This window comes from Silurus aristotelis (genome assembly GCF_946808225.1).
Source record: "Silurus aristotelis genome assembly, chromosome: 15".
Lineage (NCBI taxonomy): Eukaryota > Metazoa > Chordata > Actinopteri > Siluriformes > Siluridae > Silurus > Silurus aristotelis.
In genome coordinates, this window is record NC_139588.1 from 13,211,404 (window position 1) to 13,233,005 (window position 21,602).

At 39.2% G+C, this 21,602-nt stretch overlaps 2 protein-coding genes across 7 annotated transcripts in view; one reads left to right on the forward strand and one right to left on the reverse strand.

The window, feature by feature from the left end:
- lamp5 (lysosomal associated membrane protein family member 5) overlaps positions 1-5,015 on the forward strand; it is a 7,713-nt gene extending 2,698 nt beyond the window's left edge. For both annotated transcript variants that reach the window (XM_083562161.1, XM_083562162.1), the window contains 2 exons: positions 2,233-2,421; positions 4,383-5,015. In XM_083562161.1, coding sequence (XP_083418287.1) covers positions 2,233-2,421; positions 4,383-4,558 — 365 coding nt within the window. In that variant the 3' untranslated portion in view covers positions 4,559-5,015. The remainder of the gene's footprint in view (positions 1-2,232; positions 2,422-4,382) is intronic.
- Positions 5,016-6,003: 988 nt separating this feature from the next.
- pak5 (p21 protein (Cdc42/Rac)-activated kinase 5) overlaps positions 6,004-21,602 on the reverse strand; it is a 58,495-nt gene continuing 42,896 nt past the window's right edge. For all 5 annotated transcript variants that reach the window (XM_083562112.1, XM_083562114.1, XM_083562113.1 and 2 more), the window contains 7 exons: positions 20,527-21,357; positions 14,806-15,291; positions 13,190-13,323; positions 10,641-10,767; positions 8,910-9,035; positions 8,619-8,753; positions 6,004-7,451 (listed from right to left, as the gene is read on the reverse strand). In XM_083562112.1, coding sequence (XP_083418238.1) covers positions 7,296-7,451; positions 8,619-8,753; positions 8,910-9,035; positions 10,641-10,767; positions 13,190-13,323; positions 14,806-15,291; positions 20,527-21,357 — 1,995 coding nt within the window. In that variant the 3' untranslated portion in view covers positions 6,004-7,295. The remainder of the gene's footprint in view (positions 7,452-8,618; positions 8,754-8,909; positions 9,036-10,640; positions 10,768-13,189; positions 13,324-14,805; positions 15,292-20,526; positions 21,358-21,602) is intronic.

The window sequence follows — 21,602 nt, forward strand, 5'->3', positions numbered from 1 at the left end:
TTATTTGAGTGCCATGCTGACATCTTATAATCTCTATAAGACTATATACAAGTTTTATACAGGGTTAAAGAGCATGAACACATAGGTGCTACAAATACAGTCCAAATTTAAAATGAATCAAAATGCACACACACACACACACACACACACACACACACACACACACACACACACACACACACATATATATATATATATATATATATATATATATATATATATATATATATATATATATATATATATATATATATTCACAGCACCTAAGTGTGCATGCTCTTTAACCCTGTATAAAACTTGTATATAGTCTTATGCAGAATAGATGAACGTAGTCGTATGTAGTAATGAGTACTGCAACACTGCTGCATTTAATAGACATCGTATTTAAATGACTGGTGTATAAATGTAAATTAGAAATTCATTTGGAGACTCACCCACACAATATAAAAATACAGTGAGGAAAATAAGTATTTGAACACCCTGCTATTTTGCAAGTTCTTCCACTTAGAAATCATGGAGGGGTCTGAAATTGTTATCGTAGGTGCATGTCCACTGTGAGAGACATAATCTAAAAAAAAAATTCCAGAAATCACAATGTATGATTTTTAAACTATTTATTTGTATGATACAGCTGCAAATAAGTATTTGAACACCTGAGAAAGTGAATGTTGATATTTGGTACAGTAGCCTTTGTTTGCAATCACAGAGGTCAAACGGTTCCTGTAGTTTTTCACCAGGTTTGCACACACTGCAGGAGGGATTTTGGCCCACTCCTCCACACAGATCTTCTCTAGATCAGTCAGGTTTCTGGCCTGTCGCTAAGAAACACAGAGTTTGAGTTCCTTTCAAAGATTCTCTATTGGGTTTAGGTCTGGAGACTGGCTAGGCCACGCCAGAACCTTGATATGCTTCTTACAGAGCCACTCCTTGGTTATCCTGGCTGTGTGCTTCGGGTCATTGTCATGTTGGAAGACCCAGCCTTGACCCATCTTCAATGCTCTAACTGAGGGAAGAAGGTTGTTCCCCAAAATCTCGCAATACATGGCCCCGGTCATCCTCTCCTTAATACAGTGCAGTCGCCCTGTCCCATGTGCAGAAAAACACCCCCGAAGCATGATGCTACCACCCCTATGCTTCACAGTAGGGATGGTGTTCTTGGGATGGTACTCATCATTCTTCTTCCTCCAAACACGTTTAGTGGAATTATGATCCAAAAGTTCCATTTTGGTCTCATCTGACCACATGACTTTCTCCCATGACTCCTCTGGATCATCCAAATGGTTATTGGCAAACTTAAGACGTGCCTGGACATGTGCTGGTTTAAGCAGGGGAACCTTCCGTGCCATGCATGATTTCAAACCATGACATCTTAGTGTATTACCAACAGTAACCTTGGAAACGGTGGTCCCAGCTCTTTTCAGGTCATTGACCAGCTCCTCCCGTGTAGTTCTGGGCTGATTTCTCACCTTCCTTAGGATCATTGAGACCCCAGGAGGTGAGATCTTGCATGGAGCCCCAGTCTGAGGGAGATTGACAGTCATGTTTAGCTTCTTCCATTTTCTAATGATTGCTCCAACAGTGGATCTTTTTTCACCAAGCTGCATGGCAATTTCCCTGTAGCCCTTTCCAGCCTTGTGGAGGTGTACAATTTTGTCTCTAGTGTCTTTGGACAGCTCTTTGGTCTTGGACATGTTAGTAGTTGGATTCTTACTGATTGTATGGGGTGGACAGGTGTCTTTATGCAGCTAACGACCTCAAACAGGTGCATCTAATTTAGGATAATAAATGTAGTGGAGGTGGACATTTTAAAGGCAGACTAACAGGTCTTTGAGGGTCAGAATTCTAGCTGATAGACAGGTGTTCAAATACTTATTTGCAGCTGTATCATACAAATAAATAGTTTAAAAATCATATATTGTGATTTCTGGATTTTTTTTTTTTAGATTATGTCTCTCACAGTGGACATGCACCTACGATGACAATTTCAGACCCCTCCATGATTTCTAAGTGGGAGAACTTGCAAAATAGCAGGGTGTTCAAATATTTTCCTCACTGTATATATTATCTATTTATCTCCTTGTGGGACCAGATGTTCCCATGATGGCAGGATTACATGTACATTTTGATATTGTGTGACATTTGTTTGCTTTCTATACAGATTTGTATACATTGTTTTACAAAGGATGCAGCTTATTAGATATAAATACCACAGAGATGTGTGTCTACCTGCAGCTGGGAAACACACTGCCAGCACCCATCATCTCTCTGCCCTGGTGACGCCAGCAGGACACTCATACTTGTGCACAGCTCAGCAGACCCTCACCCTCATCTCCAGTGACCACCAGAAAGGCATCACAGTCTCCATGTCTGAAATCCAGATCCAACCTTTCGACATTAAAAGCGACTTTGTGTTCAGCGAATGTAAGAACCACACACACACACACACACACACACACACACACACACACACACACACACACACACACACACACACACATGCAAACAGAGGTTTTTTTTAAGCATGAACATGAATAAACTTTTTTGACAACAGACAAATTATTTATAAAATAATATCATATCATATAATATGATATGATAAAAAAATCATATTTTATAGATTTATATGTAATTTGTGACTCATACACAATACATGCAAATGTGACATTTCTTTCTGCAGGTAGTCATGAATTTCTAATAAACCTCTTTTCCCTCACTTGCTTAATAAATCAACTTTACAAGCAAACTAAATCTAATCTGTAGATTTGCAGGGAGCACTTACTGTATAGAAAAAGTTGTCAAATAAAACATTCTATTTCTCCGAAGTGCTTTTTAAACCAGCAGTTGAATATTTTTTTTTTTAAACGTCAGCATTTCATCATCTCATGGGAAACTAGGGAGTTGTGGAAGAAAAGCTCCCTCTTCACCTTGCAGTGTAATAGCAAGAGGAGATTAGCCGAGTGTGAAGAGCAGGACTGTAGCATGAGGTCATTGGAAATTTATCGTCATTTCCATCTTCTTCAGTTAATGAGACCGTCAGCTTTGTCCCCTTTCCGCTCGCATGATTTACAAGCCTAGTAAAAAAAAAAACTGGTGAACCAAGCCACCTTGTGCTGATCATGCACAATGCGGATGTGAGCATGGCAGAACTAGCTGCTGATGTTTTCTCTTTTGGTATTTCTGTGTGTGTGTGTGTGTGTGTGTGTGTTTGTGTGTAAGAGAGAGAGGGAGGGAGAGAGTAACACATCTTACACAGACGCATTATTCATTCAGAGGTCAATGAGCCGTTTCAGATTAGGCCCTTAATTGCTTACAGGATGACTTGTGCAGTGCAGTAATCCTCTGTATGCACAAGCAGAGCTGTTGTAAAGGTAATCCTCTTACCACAGAGATCACAGAGGGGTCTTAGCGGGAGGAATTTTCTGGACTTCACCTCAAAAGGCAAGGGGCGCTATTTAAAGATGGTTTCCGAAGCTCTACTGAAGGGTGAAGATGTGAATAATGGGATAGGTGTAAACGTTGGAGTTTAGAATGATCCAGCAGGAGCAAGAACTTAAAGAGAAACACACAATTTTACACAATAGACTTCTGTGGTATTTTTATGCAGTGTCAAAACAGTCTACAGTTATTTATTAAAAGTAATTATAAAGAGAATTTACAAAATATACAAAAAACAAGAGATAAAAGGAAACAATAAGTCTACAATCTTGATCATGGATTTTGATAGTCAATATAATAAATGAATAAGTCCCCTGGTGGTCTAGTGGTTAAGATGCAGCGCTCCCACCGCTGCGACCCGGGTTCGATTCCCGGTCAGGGAACCATCCCCAGCCACTCTTAGTGCCGGTCCCAAGCCCGGATAAATTGGGGAGGGTTGCGTTAGGAAGGGCATCCAGCGTAAAACATGTGCCAAATCAAACGTGCGGAGGATCCGCTGTGGCGACCCCTAACGGGAGAAGCCGAAAATAAAGTTTTTTAATATAATAAATGAATAAATTAACTTTTAATTTAATTAAATGTTTGTTCATCTTTAAATTACTGATAGACATGAAAAACAAAAAAAAACTGAGATGGTCAAGCTAAACAAATACAGATTTTTGTATTATTATTATTTATTTTTATTTTTTTTCAGAAAGGGTGGGTTTCAAGAGATCTTAGGAATTAATAGCAGGCTTGTCTCAGCCTATAATATAATTTCAAGTGATGCATTATGCATTTATATGCATTCTAAGCAAAAACAAAAATATTATAGCTTGAAAACACATTATACTTGAAGAGTATCATTGTCCTAGAGATGCTTCAGAGAATAATCTTTCTGCTTTACTAACGTACTTATTCATTTATAACTGTGCATTAACGAGTGGTAACATTTTCTTCTACTGCAGCGCATAAGTGCATCACAGACCAGCGTGAGCGGCTGGAGGAGACTCTGCCGCTGGTGCTGGGGCTCATCCTGGGCTTTATCATCGTCATCATCATCACTATTTACCATTTCCACCTCAAAATGACAGCTCAACAACCCCAGCTCCCCTGTGACCGCTCCCTCTACAAGCACATGTAGAGACTCTTTATGCACTGTGACCAAGGCCTGTCACTGGGGGGAACAGAGCAATATCTGCAAACATTTTGCTCAATGCTTGTGGGAAAACTTGATGAGTTTTTCCATCATTAATGTCCGCTGCCTAATAGTCTGCTCCCTCGCATTTGAGATTCGTTCATTTTTTAATTATAATGATGATGTTGATGATAATGTTATCTAAAAAAGATATATTTGGCACATTGTTCAAAGATCTTATGTCAAGCCATGTTGTATCATTTGGTGTGTGTATAGTGGGCTAAACTGAAGGTATTTCTGTTCTGGTGAAGTCACAGCAAATACATAAAGATATTGTAAGATTATATGGATTATATGATATATGTTAATATTGGTAAAAAAAAAAAAAAAAAAAAAGTTGAATCGTGCAAAAATACTGGGTGCAAAATTCAATTGAAAAATAAACTATTTTGTGTGTCCAGTTTTCTGGTTTTAATTTTGTGATGTTGCAGTTACATGCACGTTTACACAACCTCTTTTACTACCATTCATATTTCTTCAGAATTTAAAAGGAACAGAAACTATTTATTTAAATATTTGGGCTAATGAATGACTAAATCTATTAAACAAAATGACTAAAGTGACAACATTAAATAGTATTTCAGATATTGTGTGGAATGAAAGGAGTGACCAGTGCAGGATTTTGAGGTTAGAGGAAATGGAGTATTGATCTGACTCTTTGGCTCTCATGTAAAGAAAGTTAATGAAAATAGATAGAAGATGACGTGTTTTTGCTGCATGAGCTATAGCACCATCACTCATTTTAACTACACCATATGCAATACAAATGGTCTCTATCCACTGTTTTAAAAAAAAACTGAATTTCAGTGTTTACCGTAAATAAAACAATAACGGTATATAATATATAGCTTTGTAGCAAAAAGAAAACAGGAAACTAAATATAAGTGTTGTGTATGTAAGAGTAGTGTATTTTTTCATTTATATAAAGACAATGTTGTGCTCATCCCAAGACTCCTATTTACAATATTCCCATACTGAACAATATTTTAACACGTAAATTATGATTGTGCCCTTCTAATATATACCTTATTGATTTTTAATCCGAATAGAAGAAAATGGTTCCCCTTATGCCTTCTTCCTCATATTGTTTCAAGGAGTTATGCCACTGCTGCCTCTGGCTTGCACATTAAAGACCTAAATCTACATCTGTATTTCTATAAAAGCTGCTTTTTGACTATCATTGAAAGAACCAAGCTAATTGAATTAAATTGAATCTACACTCTCTAAAACTCGCTTGAATTAATTTCTGGCTATTTAAAGCATACACTGATTGTGCCTTTTTTTTGTGACTCACTGCTGTGCATAATAATTTGACATGCTAGAGCTGATTTAAAATAAACACGTCGTTTTCAATAGTGCTCTAAAGAATGCTGCGGATATTTCTGTTTTCCTTTTTTTTATTGAAACCAGCTTTACTGATGACACACATGCAAGATCACTGTACAAAGCGGCACGACAGTTAGATGTACTCATTCAAGTCCGACCATTCATCAGGCTTTGCCAGAAGCAGACACACCGTTCATATTTACAGATCACAGTGAGTAATGGGAATAGAAACAGGATTGCAGGCTGAGTCAAAGATACCATGAGCCACTTACAGGAAAGATCAGTGCTGAGATGAAAACGTGTCAAGAATTGAAGTATTGCTAGGAGTTTAAATGTCTGCTTCTTGGATGAGCATCAGTTCTTAAAGGTAGTAGCATTGTGTCAGAGCTTTAAGGAGGAAGAGTTTAATAGTAATGTTTTGTTTCTCAAGTAAAAAACAGTTGCATGATCAGTGAAAAAGTAACTGGTGATTATTGCTTGTCTGATACAGCCTGCTTTCATGATATAGCCAACATCGCTTTTTATCAGTATTCAAAAATGTGAAGAAAAAACAAAGCAAAAAGGCCACACTACTGAAAAATAAAGCTTCAGTTCAAAAATAAATAATACTTTAAAACCGCATACAAAATTCTGGCAAGACCTCTCCCCACACACTCTGGAAGTTCTGTCTATAAATGTAGGGTAAATAAATATATTTAGGTTTCTTTGACAGATAAGGGTGAGTTTAGTGTGGATATCTACAGCTCTTAGTCAAAAATGGATTATAAACAGTAGGAAAGATCTTTTGCAGAAACTCTTTAATTCTATTCAATACTGCCCATATCACAACGGTTACATCACCATAAAATACTGAAGATTATCAAAACTGTACAGAGAAATCTTACAAGTCCTCTAAGAGACATGAAAAAGAAGATGCTTGTCCCTCAATAGTGTAACAGCCCTATTTCCTCTACATCTTTAGTGCTTTTGCATTCAGGGCCAGAAGCCGGTGATCGGCCGTCGGTCGCTAAACAGTCACTCAGCTTATCAGCTTCACTGCTTCTTCCCACTGCATGAACTCAAGTCTGCAGCTACTACAGTACAACTCTCAACAGTGAGTCAGGACACACAGCACACACATCACTCCCACAGACTGTTCACTAGCTCTCTAATAAAGGTCCAGACACCCACCACTAAAGCCAGTGGCACTACTAATGGCCATGATATTCACTTTCATGTGGTGTTCATTTATTTATTTTGTATTAATAGATAGCGTTCTTGTTCGTGTTTTCTAATCTACAAACGGTTACAAGTGTCAGTGTGGTTTTTCCACAGGTTACATATGACTGGGTAAATAGTATTGTACTGCATGTGTTGGTCAGCGATGGCGGTAGTGCCTCATCAGAGGTACAATGCAAGAGGGAGGGCCTGAGAGCTTAAGGAATGGGTGCTGGAGGAGCTCCTGTGCTGTGGCCCGCTGTGAAGGTTCTCTCACCAGCATCAGGTCCAAAAAGGCTCTGAGCACCGATGATACCTGAAAAAGCAATGACAAATGTCATGCACTGACTATCACCACATTATCTGTGTAAAGCTGCTTTGAGACAATGTTCATTGTTGAAAGCACTGTACAAATAAAAATGAATTGAATTGAATTGAATATTTATGTTCTACTATGTTCGATATAAAATGTGTTACTTCTTTTATGTACAATATATACTAAAAATTACAGTTTGGCTGTTTTAGTAAAAGATAAAGTAAATGTTTTAGTAAAAAGCTGTTTATTTAATGCATTTTAATCAAACATGCATAAAGTATGTTATACAGATTGTGGTCAGGCCGCATCTATGATTTGTAAAATGTGCTGTATCATCCGTCACATTTCCCCTAATCATTTATTTAAACACAGTATAACGTGAACACCCAAAATCTCCAAACATATAAATAAAGACACACTGTGCATTTTAATATACATATAATTAAATACAATTATTTTATACCAAGTAAATAATCTGTTAAACATAATAATGCTCTTCTAAATGTAAAAGAAATCAACTGAAATTTATATTTGTAATTGGTATATTATATTTATAAAGCGCTATGCAAATTAAACTGGAAGAGAAATATCACATTAGCTGGTGGAATACAGTTTGAAATAGAAAGGTCTCTAGATCTAAATAGTATCCTCTTGAAATATAAGAACTTCTACAGTATTCAGTTTTCACTTAAATTTACAATTTATAAAGAGAGCATTACATTACATACTCTAATCTACAAATACAAACCAAACCACGTGGAATTCAGAAGTAATTCGCTTTAAGTCACGTCTCTACAAAGTTGAGTCTGATTGGCCTGATTAAACACCTGTAGTATATTTCCCAACTACAATGGTACCTTGACCTACGAGTGCATTAACGCCCGAGAACACTCGAGACGCCGCTGCTAGATGGCGGAGTGAAGCCAGAAAGCGAAGTTTGTGACGAAATTAAGATAAGCAAAGAAGAAAAAGTAAAAAATTTTAAGTTTAGGGATACGTAGTGTACAGGAGTGATAGTAAAAAACGAGTTTTCCCTCCTCCTCCGCTTATCGCTTCTACCAACTCTACCAACCAAATTGAGATACGAGCTTGACCACGAAACGAATTAAACTCGTAGGTCAAGGTACCACTGTATTCTATTTAGCATTAAGTCTGCTATGGGTTCACCTTATGTGATTCTTTTAGCCGAGGAGGAAGGTTGTCTCGGATTCTCCTCATGGCCTGCAGTGGAGGCTCATTGAAGTAGGGTGGCTCCCCATCCACCATCTCAATCACCATGATCCCTAGCGACCAAATATCAACCTAGAACACAGAATCAAACATTAGTCACAAAAAATTACCAACCCATCAACTACATGAAGCTATTTTGGCTTTTAGCAGTATGTACAGTATGTTCATTAATGTTAAGTATAAATATAGCACAGAATTATGAGAAACAGATTTTTCATCACTAATTACCTCAGTGCCATATGGTAGCCTGGAGATGACCTCAGGTGCCATCCAGTATGGCGTGCCAACCAAGGACTTCCGCCTAGGCACATCTTTTGAGACTTGAGCACAGAATCCAAAGTCAGAGAGCTTTATCTAAAAAGTGGGAAAGAGAATAATAGCTATATTAACTGAATGTAAATATTGTGCACTAATAAGTGCACTATTGTGCAGTGTTACTATCTTTTTTAGATAGCTTGTTAGAAACTTTCATTGGGAAAACTCATTGGGCACAGAGTCACCCAAGATGCAACATAAAGGGTCACATGATTGAAAGATTTTTAATTTTAAAGCTCTGGAGAATGACATTTATTTGAGATACATCTTTTGCTCCACATAACCCACACAGTCCACATATTTCTGCTGTAGTCTCAACAAACTAATTATATAATTCATTACAAAATATTACCTTGTAACAATATGTTTAATATATGTTTCATAGTTTTCATAAATGCTCTACTAATATTAAATAATACAAAAAACGGTGTTAATAGAAATATCATGCAAGATTGATCTAAATAAATGCAGTTTTCTGATATTTCAGCAATGCAACAGATCCATAAACTAAAGATGCTTATGCACTTCCTTGATTTTAAGAAGACTCTGTTATTAAGAAAGATAGTTCTTACTAAGTCACATTACTTTAAAAGCTTCCCTGACGTTTTCACAGTGAAGTAGCTGAGAAACTGTACAGGATCAGGAATTGAATCAAATAATGTTCTGCAAATTGCTAGGAGGAAGCACAGTGATAGGGTTCACATACTACTGTATTCATATTAAACCAGAAATGACCACACACGTTTTTAACAAACGTATTTAAAACAAATACAGATATAGATATTTTTAGCACCAAACTCAAACAGATAAAGATATTGGATAATTAAATGCAAAATTATAAGGTTCCAATTTATGAAAGTACAATTACAGAGCATGTTTGATAATTGAGGTCACATACAAGGCACAATTCACCAAATTATTAGCACATAATCACTCATGGTTTTATATCCTTTCCACTAATTAGGTGCTAGGTGACAATATTTAATTACTCTAGTAAGAATTAGTCTTGATTATGTTTCCTCTGTCACTAAAAGGAAGACACTGAATAGACAAAATAATCGGTTCTACTGTAGCTCTCTTTAACAAGTCACACAGTATCTCAATGATCAACATCTGCTGGTTTCTTCACTTGTCTGAGAATGGGGCTTCTCACAAACACTCCTAAAGTAATCATCTTCCCACAAAAGCTTCAGTTGTTGTTAGTTATAATTAATAAAAGAGAAATTTTAGTATGGCAAGATTCATTTTAAAGTCTAAAATTCATCCATTTCTATACATGTTTTTCTTTCATTACTATTAAAAATAACTATTATTATTATTATTATTATTATTATTATAATTATTATTATTATTATAATGAGCAGTTGTACTATTACTATGGTAATAATAATAGTAATAGTAGCAGTAATAGTGGTAGTAATAGTAGCAATAGTAGTAGTAATAGTGGTAGTAGTGGTGTTATTAATAGTAGTAGTAATTTTAATATTAATACTACTAGAAGTAGTAGTAGTAGTAGTAGTAGTAGTAGTAGTGGTAATAATAGTGGTAGTAGCAGCAGAAGTAGTAGTTATAGTAGAATAGCCCTGTGCAGCCAGGGCTGAGAACAAAGTGATATCTGAGAAATGCTGCTGAAAACAAACTCACCCTGCCATCACTTGTGAGGAGGATAGAGTCACTTTTTATGTCTCTGTGGATGACACCCTGCGTGTGCAGATATGAGAGGGCTTTCAACACTGACAGACACACTGTAGCAATCTGCTCCTCATTCATCCTGCCAGGAAAACATAATAAACCCCATGAGTGTACACACATGTAAAAACATAATAAAAAAATACTCATAAATATAAATGTCTGGCAATATGTGTAAAAATATAGAATATCGTATTTTGAAAATATAGAAATACATTTGGTATTTGGACAAAACACATGTGGCTACTTCATGTATGGTAATATTGGTAATGTTCAAGGTGGCTGAGAGCCAGTGCTAATACTATTTTCTGTGCAGAGAAGGAAAATCCATCAGTGGGCTGTACTAAATCATAAAATCCTCCACCTTACTCACTAGAGTCAACCTCACTTACTAGCATCCAGTTTACTCCCTAACATTGACCATAGTAATTAGCATCCAGCTTTCTCAAAAAGCCTCTATTCTTTTTATGGACTGTTGGCAAACTGGAGCTTTAGACTTACAGTATTTATTTTTTTATTTTTTTACAAAGAACAACAAAGGATGCCAAATTTAGAGCTATTCTAAATTATTTCATTCAAATTTGTTCATTTTAGAGTAAATAACACAAGCATCTTATACAAATTACCTACCAATTATTACAAGAAAAAAAACACAATGTATTTTGTAATTTGTATTTCAGAATATGCATTTAATTTGCATCAGAAATACACTCACACACCCACACACACACACACACACACACACACACCTGCAGGAAGCAATGTATTTTTCAAACCTAATCATTAACAAAACATTTACAGCACAATAACACAAAGACAATAGCAGTCCTGTTCAGGCTGCAGTTGTTCAGATGCAGCACGTCTGATTGAGCAGCACATTGGCTGTAAGAGCATGAACATGAGGGCCAGCTGTCAGGGCGGCTCCCTTGTTCACGTCTTCTCCCTGCCAGCAGCGTTCCCACTGCATTGAAGGGGAACACTTTGTCATACATTTGTTTGTTGACGCCCCCACACTTTGAAGAAACCCACTCCCTCTCACAGATGAGGGGTTCAATGATCTACAGATTTAATGTATGTGCATGTAATTACATTTCCTGCATAGACAGTGGTCACGAGGATGTATCTGTAGGCGAATCTATTGTCAAGAACAAACCCTAATTATTAGTTCCGTAAATGTGCAAATGTGCACAAGAAACAAAAAACGAGCCACTGCAGAGAATAAAAAAAAAAAAACTCCAATTCTTTTTTTTTTCACGCAATCCTTCAATTTGTTCTCTGGCTCAGACTCACATACAAACATTACAATTTATCGCCCACCTGTGCAAATTCTACTGCTGTCACGAGTTTCATTTCAGCCTGGGTTTAATTGGTATCTGGGTGCTGTTTCAACATCCTACACAGTCACGCAGTTTGGCAATGTGCACTCTGTCTTGGCAGCACTAGCAAACGGTGTAGAAAACAGCTGGTAAGAGCAGCACACCTCCAAACAAAAAAAAAATCTCAGCATGCTTCCCTGTGGCCATAGTCATCAGATGTAAAATGTGCTTCAATTTCCATTTCAATGCCACTTTTTTTTATAAACCCATAATGTAATGTAGCAGCACTGTGAACCCTGAATGGAACTGAAGTGGTAAAAATGCACTGGACCAATGCTTCTGTAAGAGAGAACTTTCAATGCAGAGAACCCTCATGTATTTTATGTTACTTACTGTAATAAAGGATTAATCCAAGTGTACTGTTCACCTACTTCGAATGCTCATATTTCTTTCTTTGTAGGCGCTTTTGTTAAGCCTGCCTCAATTGTAAAAGAGATCACAGTAGCATTACACTCACAGAAACCACAGCTTTCCATTACCAAGTCAAACAGCACGTGATGCATCGAAACAAAGAGACTTTAAATTGAAAGCAGCCGAGCTAACACCTCCTCTATGACTAATGAAGAGCCTGCTAGTGATCTCAGGACTTCACGCCGACGAGGGCACCCACCCTCCTGAAAGCCTGCAATTAGATCTCAACACCATGCCACATGAGACTGATGTACACCAATGACTGTAATTATGAATAAACTCCAAGTGGGTGTAAACACACAGCGTGTTTAAAACCCAAACTCAGCAAAAGCACACTTTAAAAAAATATTTAGTTTGTATGTAAAAATGTGCACCTTACTTTTACAAACTAATTGTTGCAGTTGAGGGTATTCACAAGTAGGGGTAATTCTGCAAAACCAATCCACCTACCAGCATGTTATAGGGAGGTAGGAGCAAACCAGAGCATATTCAAATGGACATGGAAAGAGCATGTGCAAATCAGAGGTCACTGGATACACCTGAGTATTTTACATGATAAACAAATGCAAATTAAACTGGAACAGTTAAATGTGAACGCAATCAACTGGGATAAGGTCTGCTATGCTGTGCCATGCACATTTGAGATGACACATTTTGAGATGTTTTGGATTTAAACATTAGCATATCAAAACAACAACAGGAGAAATCATTCATTACCTGGTGTGCGTGACAATATCGGTTAAAGCCCCGCCTTCCAGAAACTCCATCACAACCCAGAGTTCATCTCCAACCAGGTAGCTGTTATACATGTCCACCACATTTTCATGGTGGTAGTCCCTCATAATCACCACCTGCAGTAGTGATCAATAAATTTGCAAAACAGGACTGCTTAAGACTGTAAATAATATATATAGCTGCTAATCAAATGTCTTGATTAATTGATCATCAGCAAGTGTGACCACCTTTATGAAAAGCACACGTTTTAGTGTTATTTGCTGATAAGAGCAGTATACAAGAAGGAAAGACATCAGCAATTATCTTAGAAAAGCAACTGTTCAATCTGAGGTATGGATTAAATTAACTATTTTCCTCACAATTCCACAAGCAATACCCCATAATGACAACATGAAAAAGTTTGTTTGAAATCTTTGCAAATTTATAAAATAAATTATAATAATCACATGTACATAAGTATTCACAGCCTTTACTCAATACTTTGTTAAAGCACCTTTGGCACCAATTTAAGCCTAAAGTCTTTTTAAATGCTGGTGCACAAACATTTTCAGATCTCTCCAGAGATGTTTAATCGGGTTTAAGTCTGGGCTCTGGACATTCAAGGACATTCACAAAGTCGTCCAGTTGCAACTCCTTTGTTATCTTGGCTGTGTGCTTAGGGTCGTTGTCCTGTTGAAAGATGAACCGTTGCCTGCTCTGAAGCAGGTTTTCATCAAGGTTGTTTTTGCTGCATTCATCTTTCCCTCGATCCTGACTAGTATCCTAGTTCATGCCACTAAAATACATCCCCACAGCATGATGCTGCCACCACCATGCTTCACTGTAGGGGTGGTATTGGCCAGGTGATGAACGGTGCCTGGTTTAATCCAGACATGATAGTGGCACCTCCGAGTGGCCCGCTCTAGGAAGAGTGCTGGTGGTTCCAAACTTCTTCCATTTACGGATGATGAAAGCCAATGTGCACTTTGAGATCTTCAATGCTGCAGAAATTTTCCTGTACCCTCTCCCATATCAGTGCCTCAATACAATCCAGTTTCAGAGAACTACAGACAATTACTTGGACTTCATGGCTTGGTCTGTGCTCTGATATGCACTTTCATGTCTAATCAACCAGATTTACCACAGGTGGACTCCAATCAAGTTGTAGAAACATCTCGAGGATGATCAGTGGAAACAGGATACAACTAAACTCATTTTTGAGTGTCATGGCAAAGGCAGTGAATACTTATGCACATGTAATTTTGAACATTTCTGCAAAGATTTCTTTCATGTTGTCATTATGTCATTATTGTCATTGTTTGTAGAATTATAAGGAAAATTATTAATTTAATCCATTTTGGAATAAGCTGCAATATGTGGAAATATTGAAGCGCTATGAATACTTTCCGGATGCACTATACTTAGTTTTTCACACATGGGTTCCCCATTTAGACTTTATTTTAATAAAATAAATAACGGCACAATAAAATATGTTGTTCAACTGAGCTTGTATTTTCCTAATTCTTATCCGAATTACATGGGATTTTAACTGTCCTGTTCCCAAATAAAAAAAAGCTATAAATGAATTATGGCAGCCCTTTTTGTTCATTCTCCCTCACCTCATTGAAGAGCAGCTCACGCCGCTGCTGTTTTCTTAGGTCCATCTTTTTGACGGCCACCTGCTTGCCACTGTGCTTCTCCGTGGCAATGCACACAATGCCTGTGGAGCCCTCACCAATCTTTAGGAAGTTATCCAAGTACTCCCTTGGGTCGCCTGGGTTTACTACAAGCTGCAGCGCAGCACGGAACTGCTCGTGAGAAACACGTGAGGGTGGTGGGGGCTCACAGGCTGAGCCCCAGTATCCCGGGGGGATGTAGGGTGAGGAGGGCTGGGAGTGAGCCCCCTGAGGGGTGTATGGAGGACTAGGCTGAGATGGAGGGTGGTGGTATGGAGATGGCTTATAGTGGAAAGGAGGTGGGTACTGAAAGTTTGGTGGATAGCCCATCTTGGCATGACTCTGAGGTAGTTTGAAGGGGCCACGCGGGTACGTCTCGGCTCCTGGCACCTGCGGGCTTCCATCCCGTGACATCCTGTCATAGTCACCCTGCTCAAGAGAATAGCAAACAAAGAACATTTTTAATAGATCTATCAACTATATTTGGCCACATATAACCGAAAAAGACTGTTTTGCAAATGTTTTATATTTAAAATTATTTAAAAAATGTTTAGTACATAAACTTAGTAAAATCCAGAGCGAAGAAATTTAACTTTCTGCTGTAATGTTATATTACTATAATCATAATTATTATTCAAATAGAGGATATACCAAAATATATTGTATGATAAATATGATATATGATGTATGATATGATGGTAAATATCTTATATAATTATGTTAAAGTGAGGGAATAAAAACCACCTGAGAGTTTATGCAGGAATACACTGATTCTGACATATCACATCACAGTACATACACACACACACACACACACACACACACACACACACACACACACACACACACACACACATACACACACACACACACACATGGCAAATCCCACAAGACCCTTTTCCTGCCTCGGTGAGGTCAGGATGGACGAGAAATTAAATTATACCAAATGTGTCAACCCCACACTAGAACACACATTTAGGAGGACAGGAGGGGGACTCCTTTAAGAATCCTGTTACACTGTGTAATTATGGTCATTCAGCCAATCACATTTTGCTGATATGCTCACGGGATGGAGGAGCCCCGAGACCCCCTCATATGGTGCTGCAATCATTTCCTGGCTGGCTGTCAGCCAGGGCTCTCCTCACCCATGTTCGTTAAACGCACATTAATCTGAATTTGGCAGTATAATCAACAGCCCAACTGGACTGTGAAATTGAATTCTGTGGTGGAACATCACACGGGCCGTTTTTACGCAAAGGCTGCAGAAAACGACTGTGCCACAATGTCAGCCTGTCACAATGAGCCCCCCAGTGTGTGTGTGTGTGTGTGTGTGTGTGTGTGTGTGTGTGTGTGTGTGTGTGTGTGTGTGTGTGTAAGAGTGTATTTCCCCAAGCTCTCCATTATTAAACAGTGGTCCATAACAGCAGGAAAACACTGCATTGCCTGCTGAAATGTCTAAGCCTGAGTCAGAAGACTAAAATGGCTTTTTTCTAAAGCATCTGATTAAATGGTCAAAAATGTTCTACTGAAAATCTTAAAATATACAATAGTGAATCCTTTTCACAATGCTACTCATAAATCCTTTATAACAGTTAGAGTTCATTCATCTTTAATAACTCCTTTATGCATGAACACCCTGAATTGGAGGTATCACGGCCGTCTGCTGTATCACTGTACCACCCCAAACTGCCGTAGTCCTTTACAGCAAAGATGGCACAGTTAATGGCACAGGTTAAGACCACTAGTAACCAGATGATCCAAGAGTAGGCATAATTTAAATTAGTGAATTCAGATCAAAGTGAGTGCCAACTGAATTCAATCCAAATTTATTTGTATAGTAATTTAACAATAGACATTGTCCCAAAGCAGCTTTATGGAATTAAATAGAATGTGATTAAAAATTCTGTTACATTTAATTTAGATTTAAAAATATACATTTCTATAAGTTTGTTGCTAATGAGCAAGCCAGTGACAACAGCAGCAAGGAAAAACTCCCTGAGATGGTATAAGGAAGAAACCTTGAAAGGAACCAGGCTTAAAAGGGAACTTATCCTCATCTGGATGACACCGAATGTCTATTCATTACAGTTCCATCATTGTTGAGGTTATCAACTATCGCCAACTAACGCTTGAAAAGAGGTACCTAAAGGTAATGTATTGGTATTTAGCCTAAACATATTAAAAGCACCTAAAACTAAAATAAAAAAAATTGTGCTAATTTTTGCTTTTAAACACTATTCTAGGGGGACCACAAAAAAAAGCTCTATCACCAATTGTTTTTCTGCCTCAGTAGAGAAAACTGGATAGCATGCGATGGTTTAAGAAATCAGCAAAAGGATGGTCAGCAGCAACAACAACAATATTAATAATAGTAATAATAATTATTATTATAATGATAATAATAATATGTAAAGCATATGCACTTTAATTTTTTCTAAGCGACAAATTCAATTACAGAGCCACAAAACGAAGCACAGTTATATGTGTTTAAAGCCTTCCAAGCAATGTGTAGCCTTTTCTCAAGTGTCTCAGATGAATTGCTGTTATCTGTGAGGCTACTGGTGTTCCATTAATTGATTTCTGCACTGCACTCCTAAAAGTAATTGTGTGTCTATGGCAACCCAGTACCCAAGTAGATTAAGCTGTGACATGAAATCCATCACCCACACGGTATGTTAAAGAACATGGGCATCATAGGCATGATTTGGCTATCTACAGCACTTTAAGAACATCACAGTGAGTGGGAAGAGTGACACTGACTCATCACAGTGTCAATACCAATTTTAGTTTTCTGTAATAATAAGAGTTGAAGATTAAAATACCAACAGATTTAATTGCCTGACAGACCGAATATTCAATCACAAGATAATGGCGGCCCTGCGGGCTCTTCTCAAAAGCTCTAACGTTTTAGTCATGCACACAAATGTATTGTTTTATTTGGGATTTGTATAGGAGACCTGATTTGTCATGTTTTTCCCTAAAACTATCACTATAAATAACCATCTGAAACTTTCTTATTTAATTTGGAATGTTCCAAACTTTCTGCTGCTGTCACTGGTCCTTAATGATTCATCCTTATTCTAGTAATTAAAATCTGACCTTTACAGTGTAAATGTATGATTTCTACAAAATTATGGTGTAAACCTAAACTGCCCTGTACTAGCCAGTATTTATATGATCAAGCTGAATGCATGGGTTAACTTTCAGAACCTTGATTTCCCTTTCAGGAACTGGAGCTGCATCGAAACGCTTTTTAGAAACACCCCTGAGTGTTCACGCTCTGAAATAATGTGTAATTTGTCAAAAATGATAATGATAATAAGCCAGTAAGCATTTTCGGGCATTGTGACCTGTGCTGTGACTGTAGCCAAGCTATATAACTTGGCTGACTCATAAGCAGAAGTCCCTCCATCCAGTAAGCTGGACAAGCGCTCTCTGACACCAGGTCGGAACCTCCATGTCGAGGTCTCCCGTTCTTTCCAGACCTGCATACTGAGGTGTCATGTTCATGGGCCCCTTCAGGCCCTTCAACGTTGTATTCACATGTCATGGGGTGGAGAGTACATGGGTATGGAGCGATGCAGCGGGTTAAAGAGACGGTTGCAAGCTATCTCTCGCCCAGGATCGCCTCCTCCCACAAGACCCCGACATTTTCCACGAAAACCCTGCTTAACACGTCAGCGCTCGTTGGTAAGGCTTACGCCTCAGCAGGTTAAGCCACTGCATCCCTGCACACCATGGCGGTCCTGTAAGGCGTATCAGGTTGAACTGCTGCATTAAATGGATGTGGGAGGTGCCCTGGGTGGCCAGGTCATGAGCTTCGCCGGAAGGCCCTCAGATCCACTAAAGAGACCGCTAGGGCCATTGGCCAGTCCATGGCCGTACTTGTCTCGACAAAGAGGCACCTCTGGCTTACTCTCTCGGATATGTCCGAAAGAGATAGGGCAGTGCTGCTGGATGCCCCACTTACTCCTTTAGGAGTAAGAAATAGGTGGCGGCATTCCAGCAGTACCTTCCATGCCTTTCTCAACCCCAACCTGTCATCTACAATAAGAGGGCTATAAGAGGACTGTCATCTTCAATAATTTTCTGTCTTCAAAAATAATTTTTTCAGCTACGGCGAAAAAGTCCTGACATAGGACGTTCAGGGGATCTGACCGTGAAGGAGTGCACTGCACTGCCCTGTCCCGGCCCCCTCAGGGACCTGGTCCATTAACCCTGCCACTGTATGTGCTTCAGGCCACGGCCAGCTCCAGCGAGCATCCTCCTCCCTCTCCACCCAATCTTGTAGTGGTCCAGGAGAACTCACCGCCTTCTAGAGTCACTTCAGGGCACTGCCCCGGCTCTAGGCACACCAGAGGTCAGTTTCGAGAGACTAATGCCCCTAAGAGACTTCCTGGCAGAGTTCTCTGGTCTCCCCGCTCCATTCGGGGTCAGAGTTTACTCCACCCGGAGTGCGGCTGCCTCAAAGGCTTAGTCCTCTGAAGTACCCCTCCAAGACATTTGCAACGCTGCGGGCTGGTCCACCCCGCTGACCTTTGTCCGGTTCTACAACCTGGACCGCAGTGCCACTCCTGGCCCCTCTGTCTTTCGATCTAGCTGTGCTTATACACACTAGTCAGGGACTGGTCAGTCTGGCGTGATTGAACACTCGTTCCCAAAGCATTTTGACGCAGCTCGAGTTCCTGAAAGGGAACGTCTCTAGGTTATGTATGTAACCCTAGTTCAACTGCATCTCTAATGACTTCCTTCTTCCTTACAGAAGCTAGCGCTCGCACTTACTGTGCGTTTTGTACTTCCTGGTCGTGACGTCACCCCGCCAATGATGACCAGCGTCCAATTTTTGACTGATTACACACATTATTTCAGAGCGTGAACACTCGTGCATTCCCAAAGCGGTTCGATGCAGCCTCTCGGTCCCCCTGGGAACTAGGGTTACATACATAACCTAGAGACGTTCTACTTGATGTTTCAGAGAGTTTTTCTCTTCCAATGTCACCTCTGGCTTTTTCATGAAAAATTTAATTCAATACCCAGACTTCCACAAAGCTGTTCAATGAAACAATAAGTTGAAATAAGTTGAAAAAATATATATATATTTTACAAGATTCATCTATTATTTTCCATTAATATTTAGCTTCTTGGACATGTAATCCACATACATATTAATGGCTTTTATGTCTATGCTGACGGTGGAAAATTATACTTACCAGTTCATTAAATTCATCAGCACACTTATGCACAATCAAAATGAGTACCCTAAAAGCTTAAAAATATAGAATTTATCTAAATTTTAATTAAACTAAATTGCTGATGTTAAGGACAAAGAGGTTGCTGATTTGATTTGCTGATGTGAACAGTTTTTCTGTTAAGTTAAAATTAGATTTGATTCCCATGTTAGTAGCATATGTAAAAATGCTTTTTGAAAAACACATGCTTTCTCCACATGAAACTAAAATATGAGAGCTTGCTTTCTTGATACTGGACATTTGCAGTGAGTAAGTCTTTCATCTTTACCAAGAATAACGACTATTAATAACAGTATAATATACTTCTCGTCTATAAATGATTGAATTTCAATGCCAAAACGTATATTGAACAATACGAGGTACAATATAAGGAATCTAATAAAAACATAAAAATGACTATATTTGAGTGTATTACCTTGCCAATGATCTGGGAGGCTGAGGTGTTTTCAGAAAGGCGAGGGTAAGTATAGGAGCTGTAGGGGCCGTGCGGTGCAGCCTTGAAGGCACTGATGCCATAGGGCAGACTGGGCTCCTGTAAGCCAGAGCCTGATCTGGAGCGCTGCCGAATGGCTGGTTGGGGGCTTGTCTGACAAATGTATGATGACTTTGGCCTCTTTTCATATTCATCCCTCAATGCTGCAGTATAAATTCCTCCCCCCCAGTCACCATCCGGGTAGTTGATCTGCTCACTGTGTAGGGAGACCCGTGATGGCGTTCCTAATGGCTGCTCACGGTAATCCTGACTGGATCCTCCCAGAGAGGCCCTGTAATAGTTCCTAGTAGCACCTGAAGCCATCTCATCCGTGGACAGGCGCACTTTGCTCTCCAAGTAGGCATGGTAGTCTGGCGGCATCTTGGCATATTCCGAGGACTTTTGAGGCATGGCATCTGGATAGAAAGGGCTGCGAATGGCATGGCCGTTCTGTTTGAGAGAGAAACGATAATGGCGCCCCACAGCCCACTCTCCATCATATGCACCTTTGTCCCGCTCCAGTGGGAAGTCCCTGCTGCTGTCCAGATCACAGGAGTATCGGGCAAAGTAGTGGCTGAAGCCGTTCTCTTCCGGGCCACTGCTGCTGGCGTTAGCCGAGGCTATGGACAGCTGCTTGACTGAACTGGCCTGGTGGGCTCCTGGTGGGCTCTCTTTGCGCAGAGAGTTGGAGCGTGTCACAGAAATGTTGTCAAATTCTTCAAGTAGTCCATTGATGGAAGCATCTTTGGGTGGCTTGCTCCCCCTCACAATGGTCTAAAAATGGAAAGGTTGAAAAGAGTAAGTGACCCACTGGAGTAATCCCTGGGCTTAGATGTGCAATGATCACAACCTTAACAGAAGGACAAAGATGCTTCTGTCATCCAACAATAAAAAGAATTTCATCACACAGCACTACAGGGTGCTCGCTGCAATTTGACCCAGAAAATTTACCATAAATATCAGTGGGAGTCTGACAAGAACATGCTATAGTTATATATCTCAGAATTCGGCACACTGCG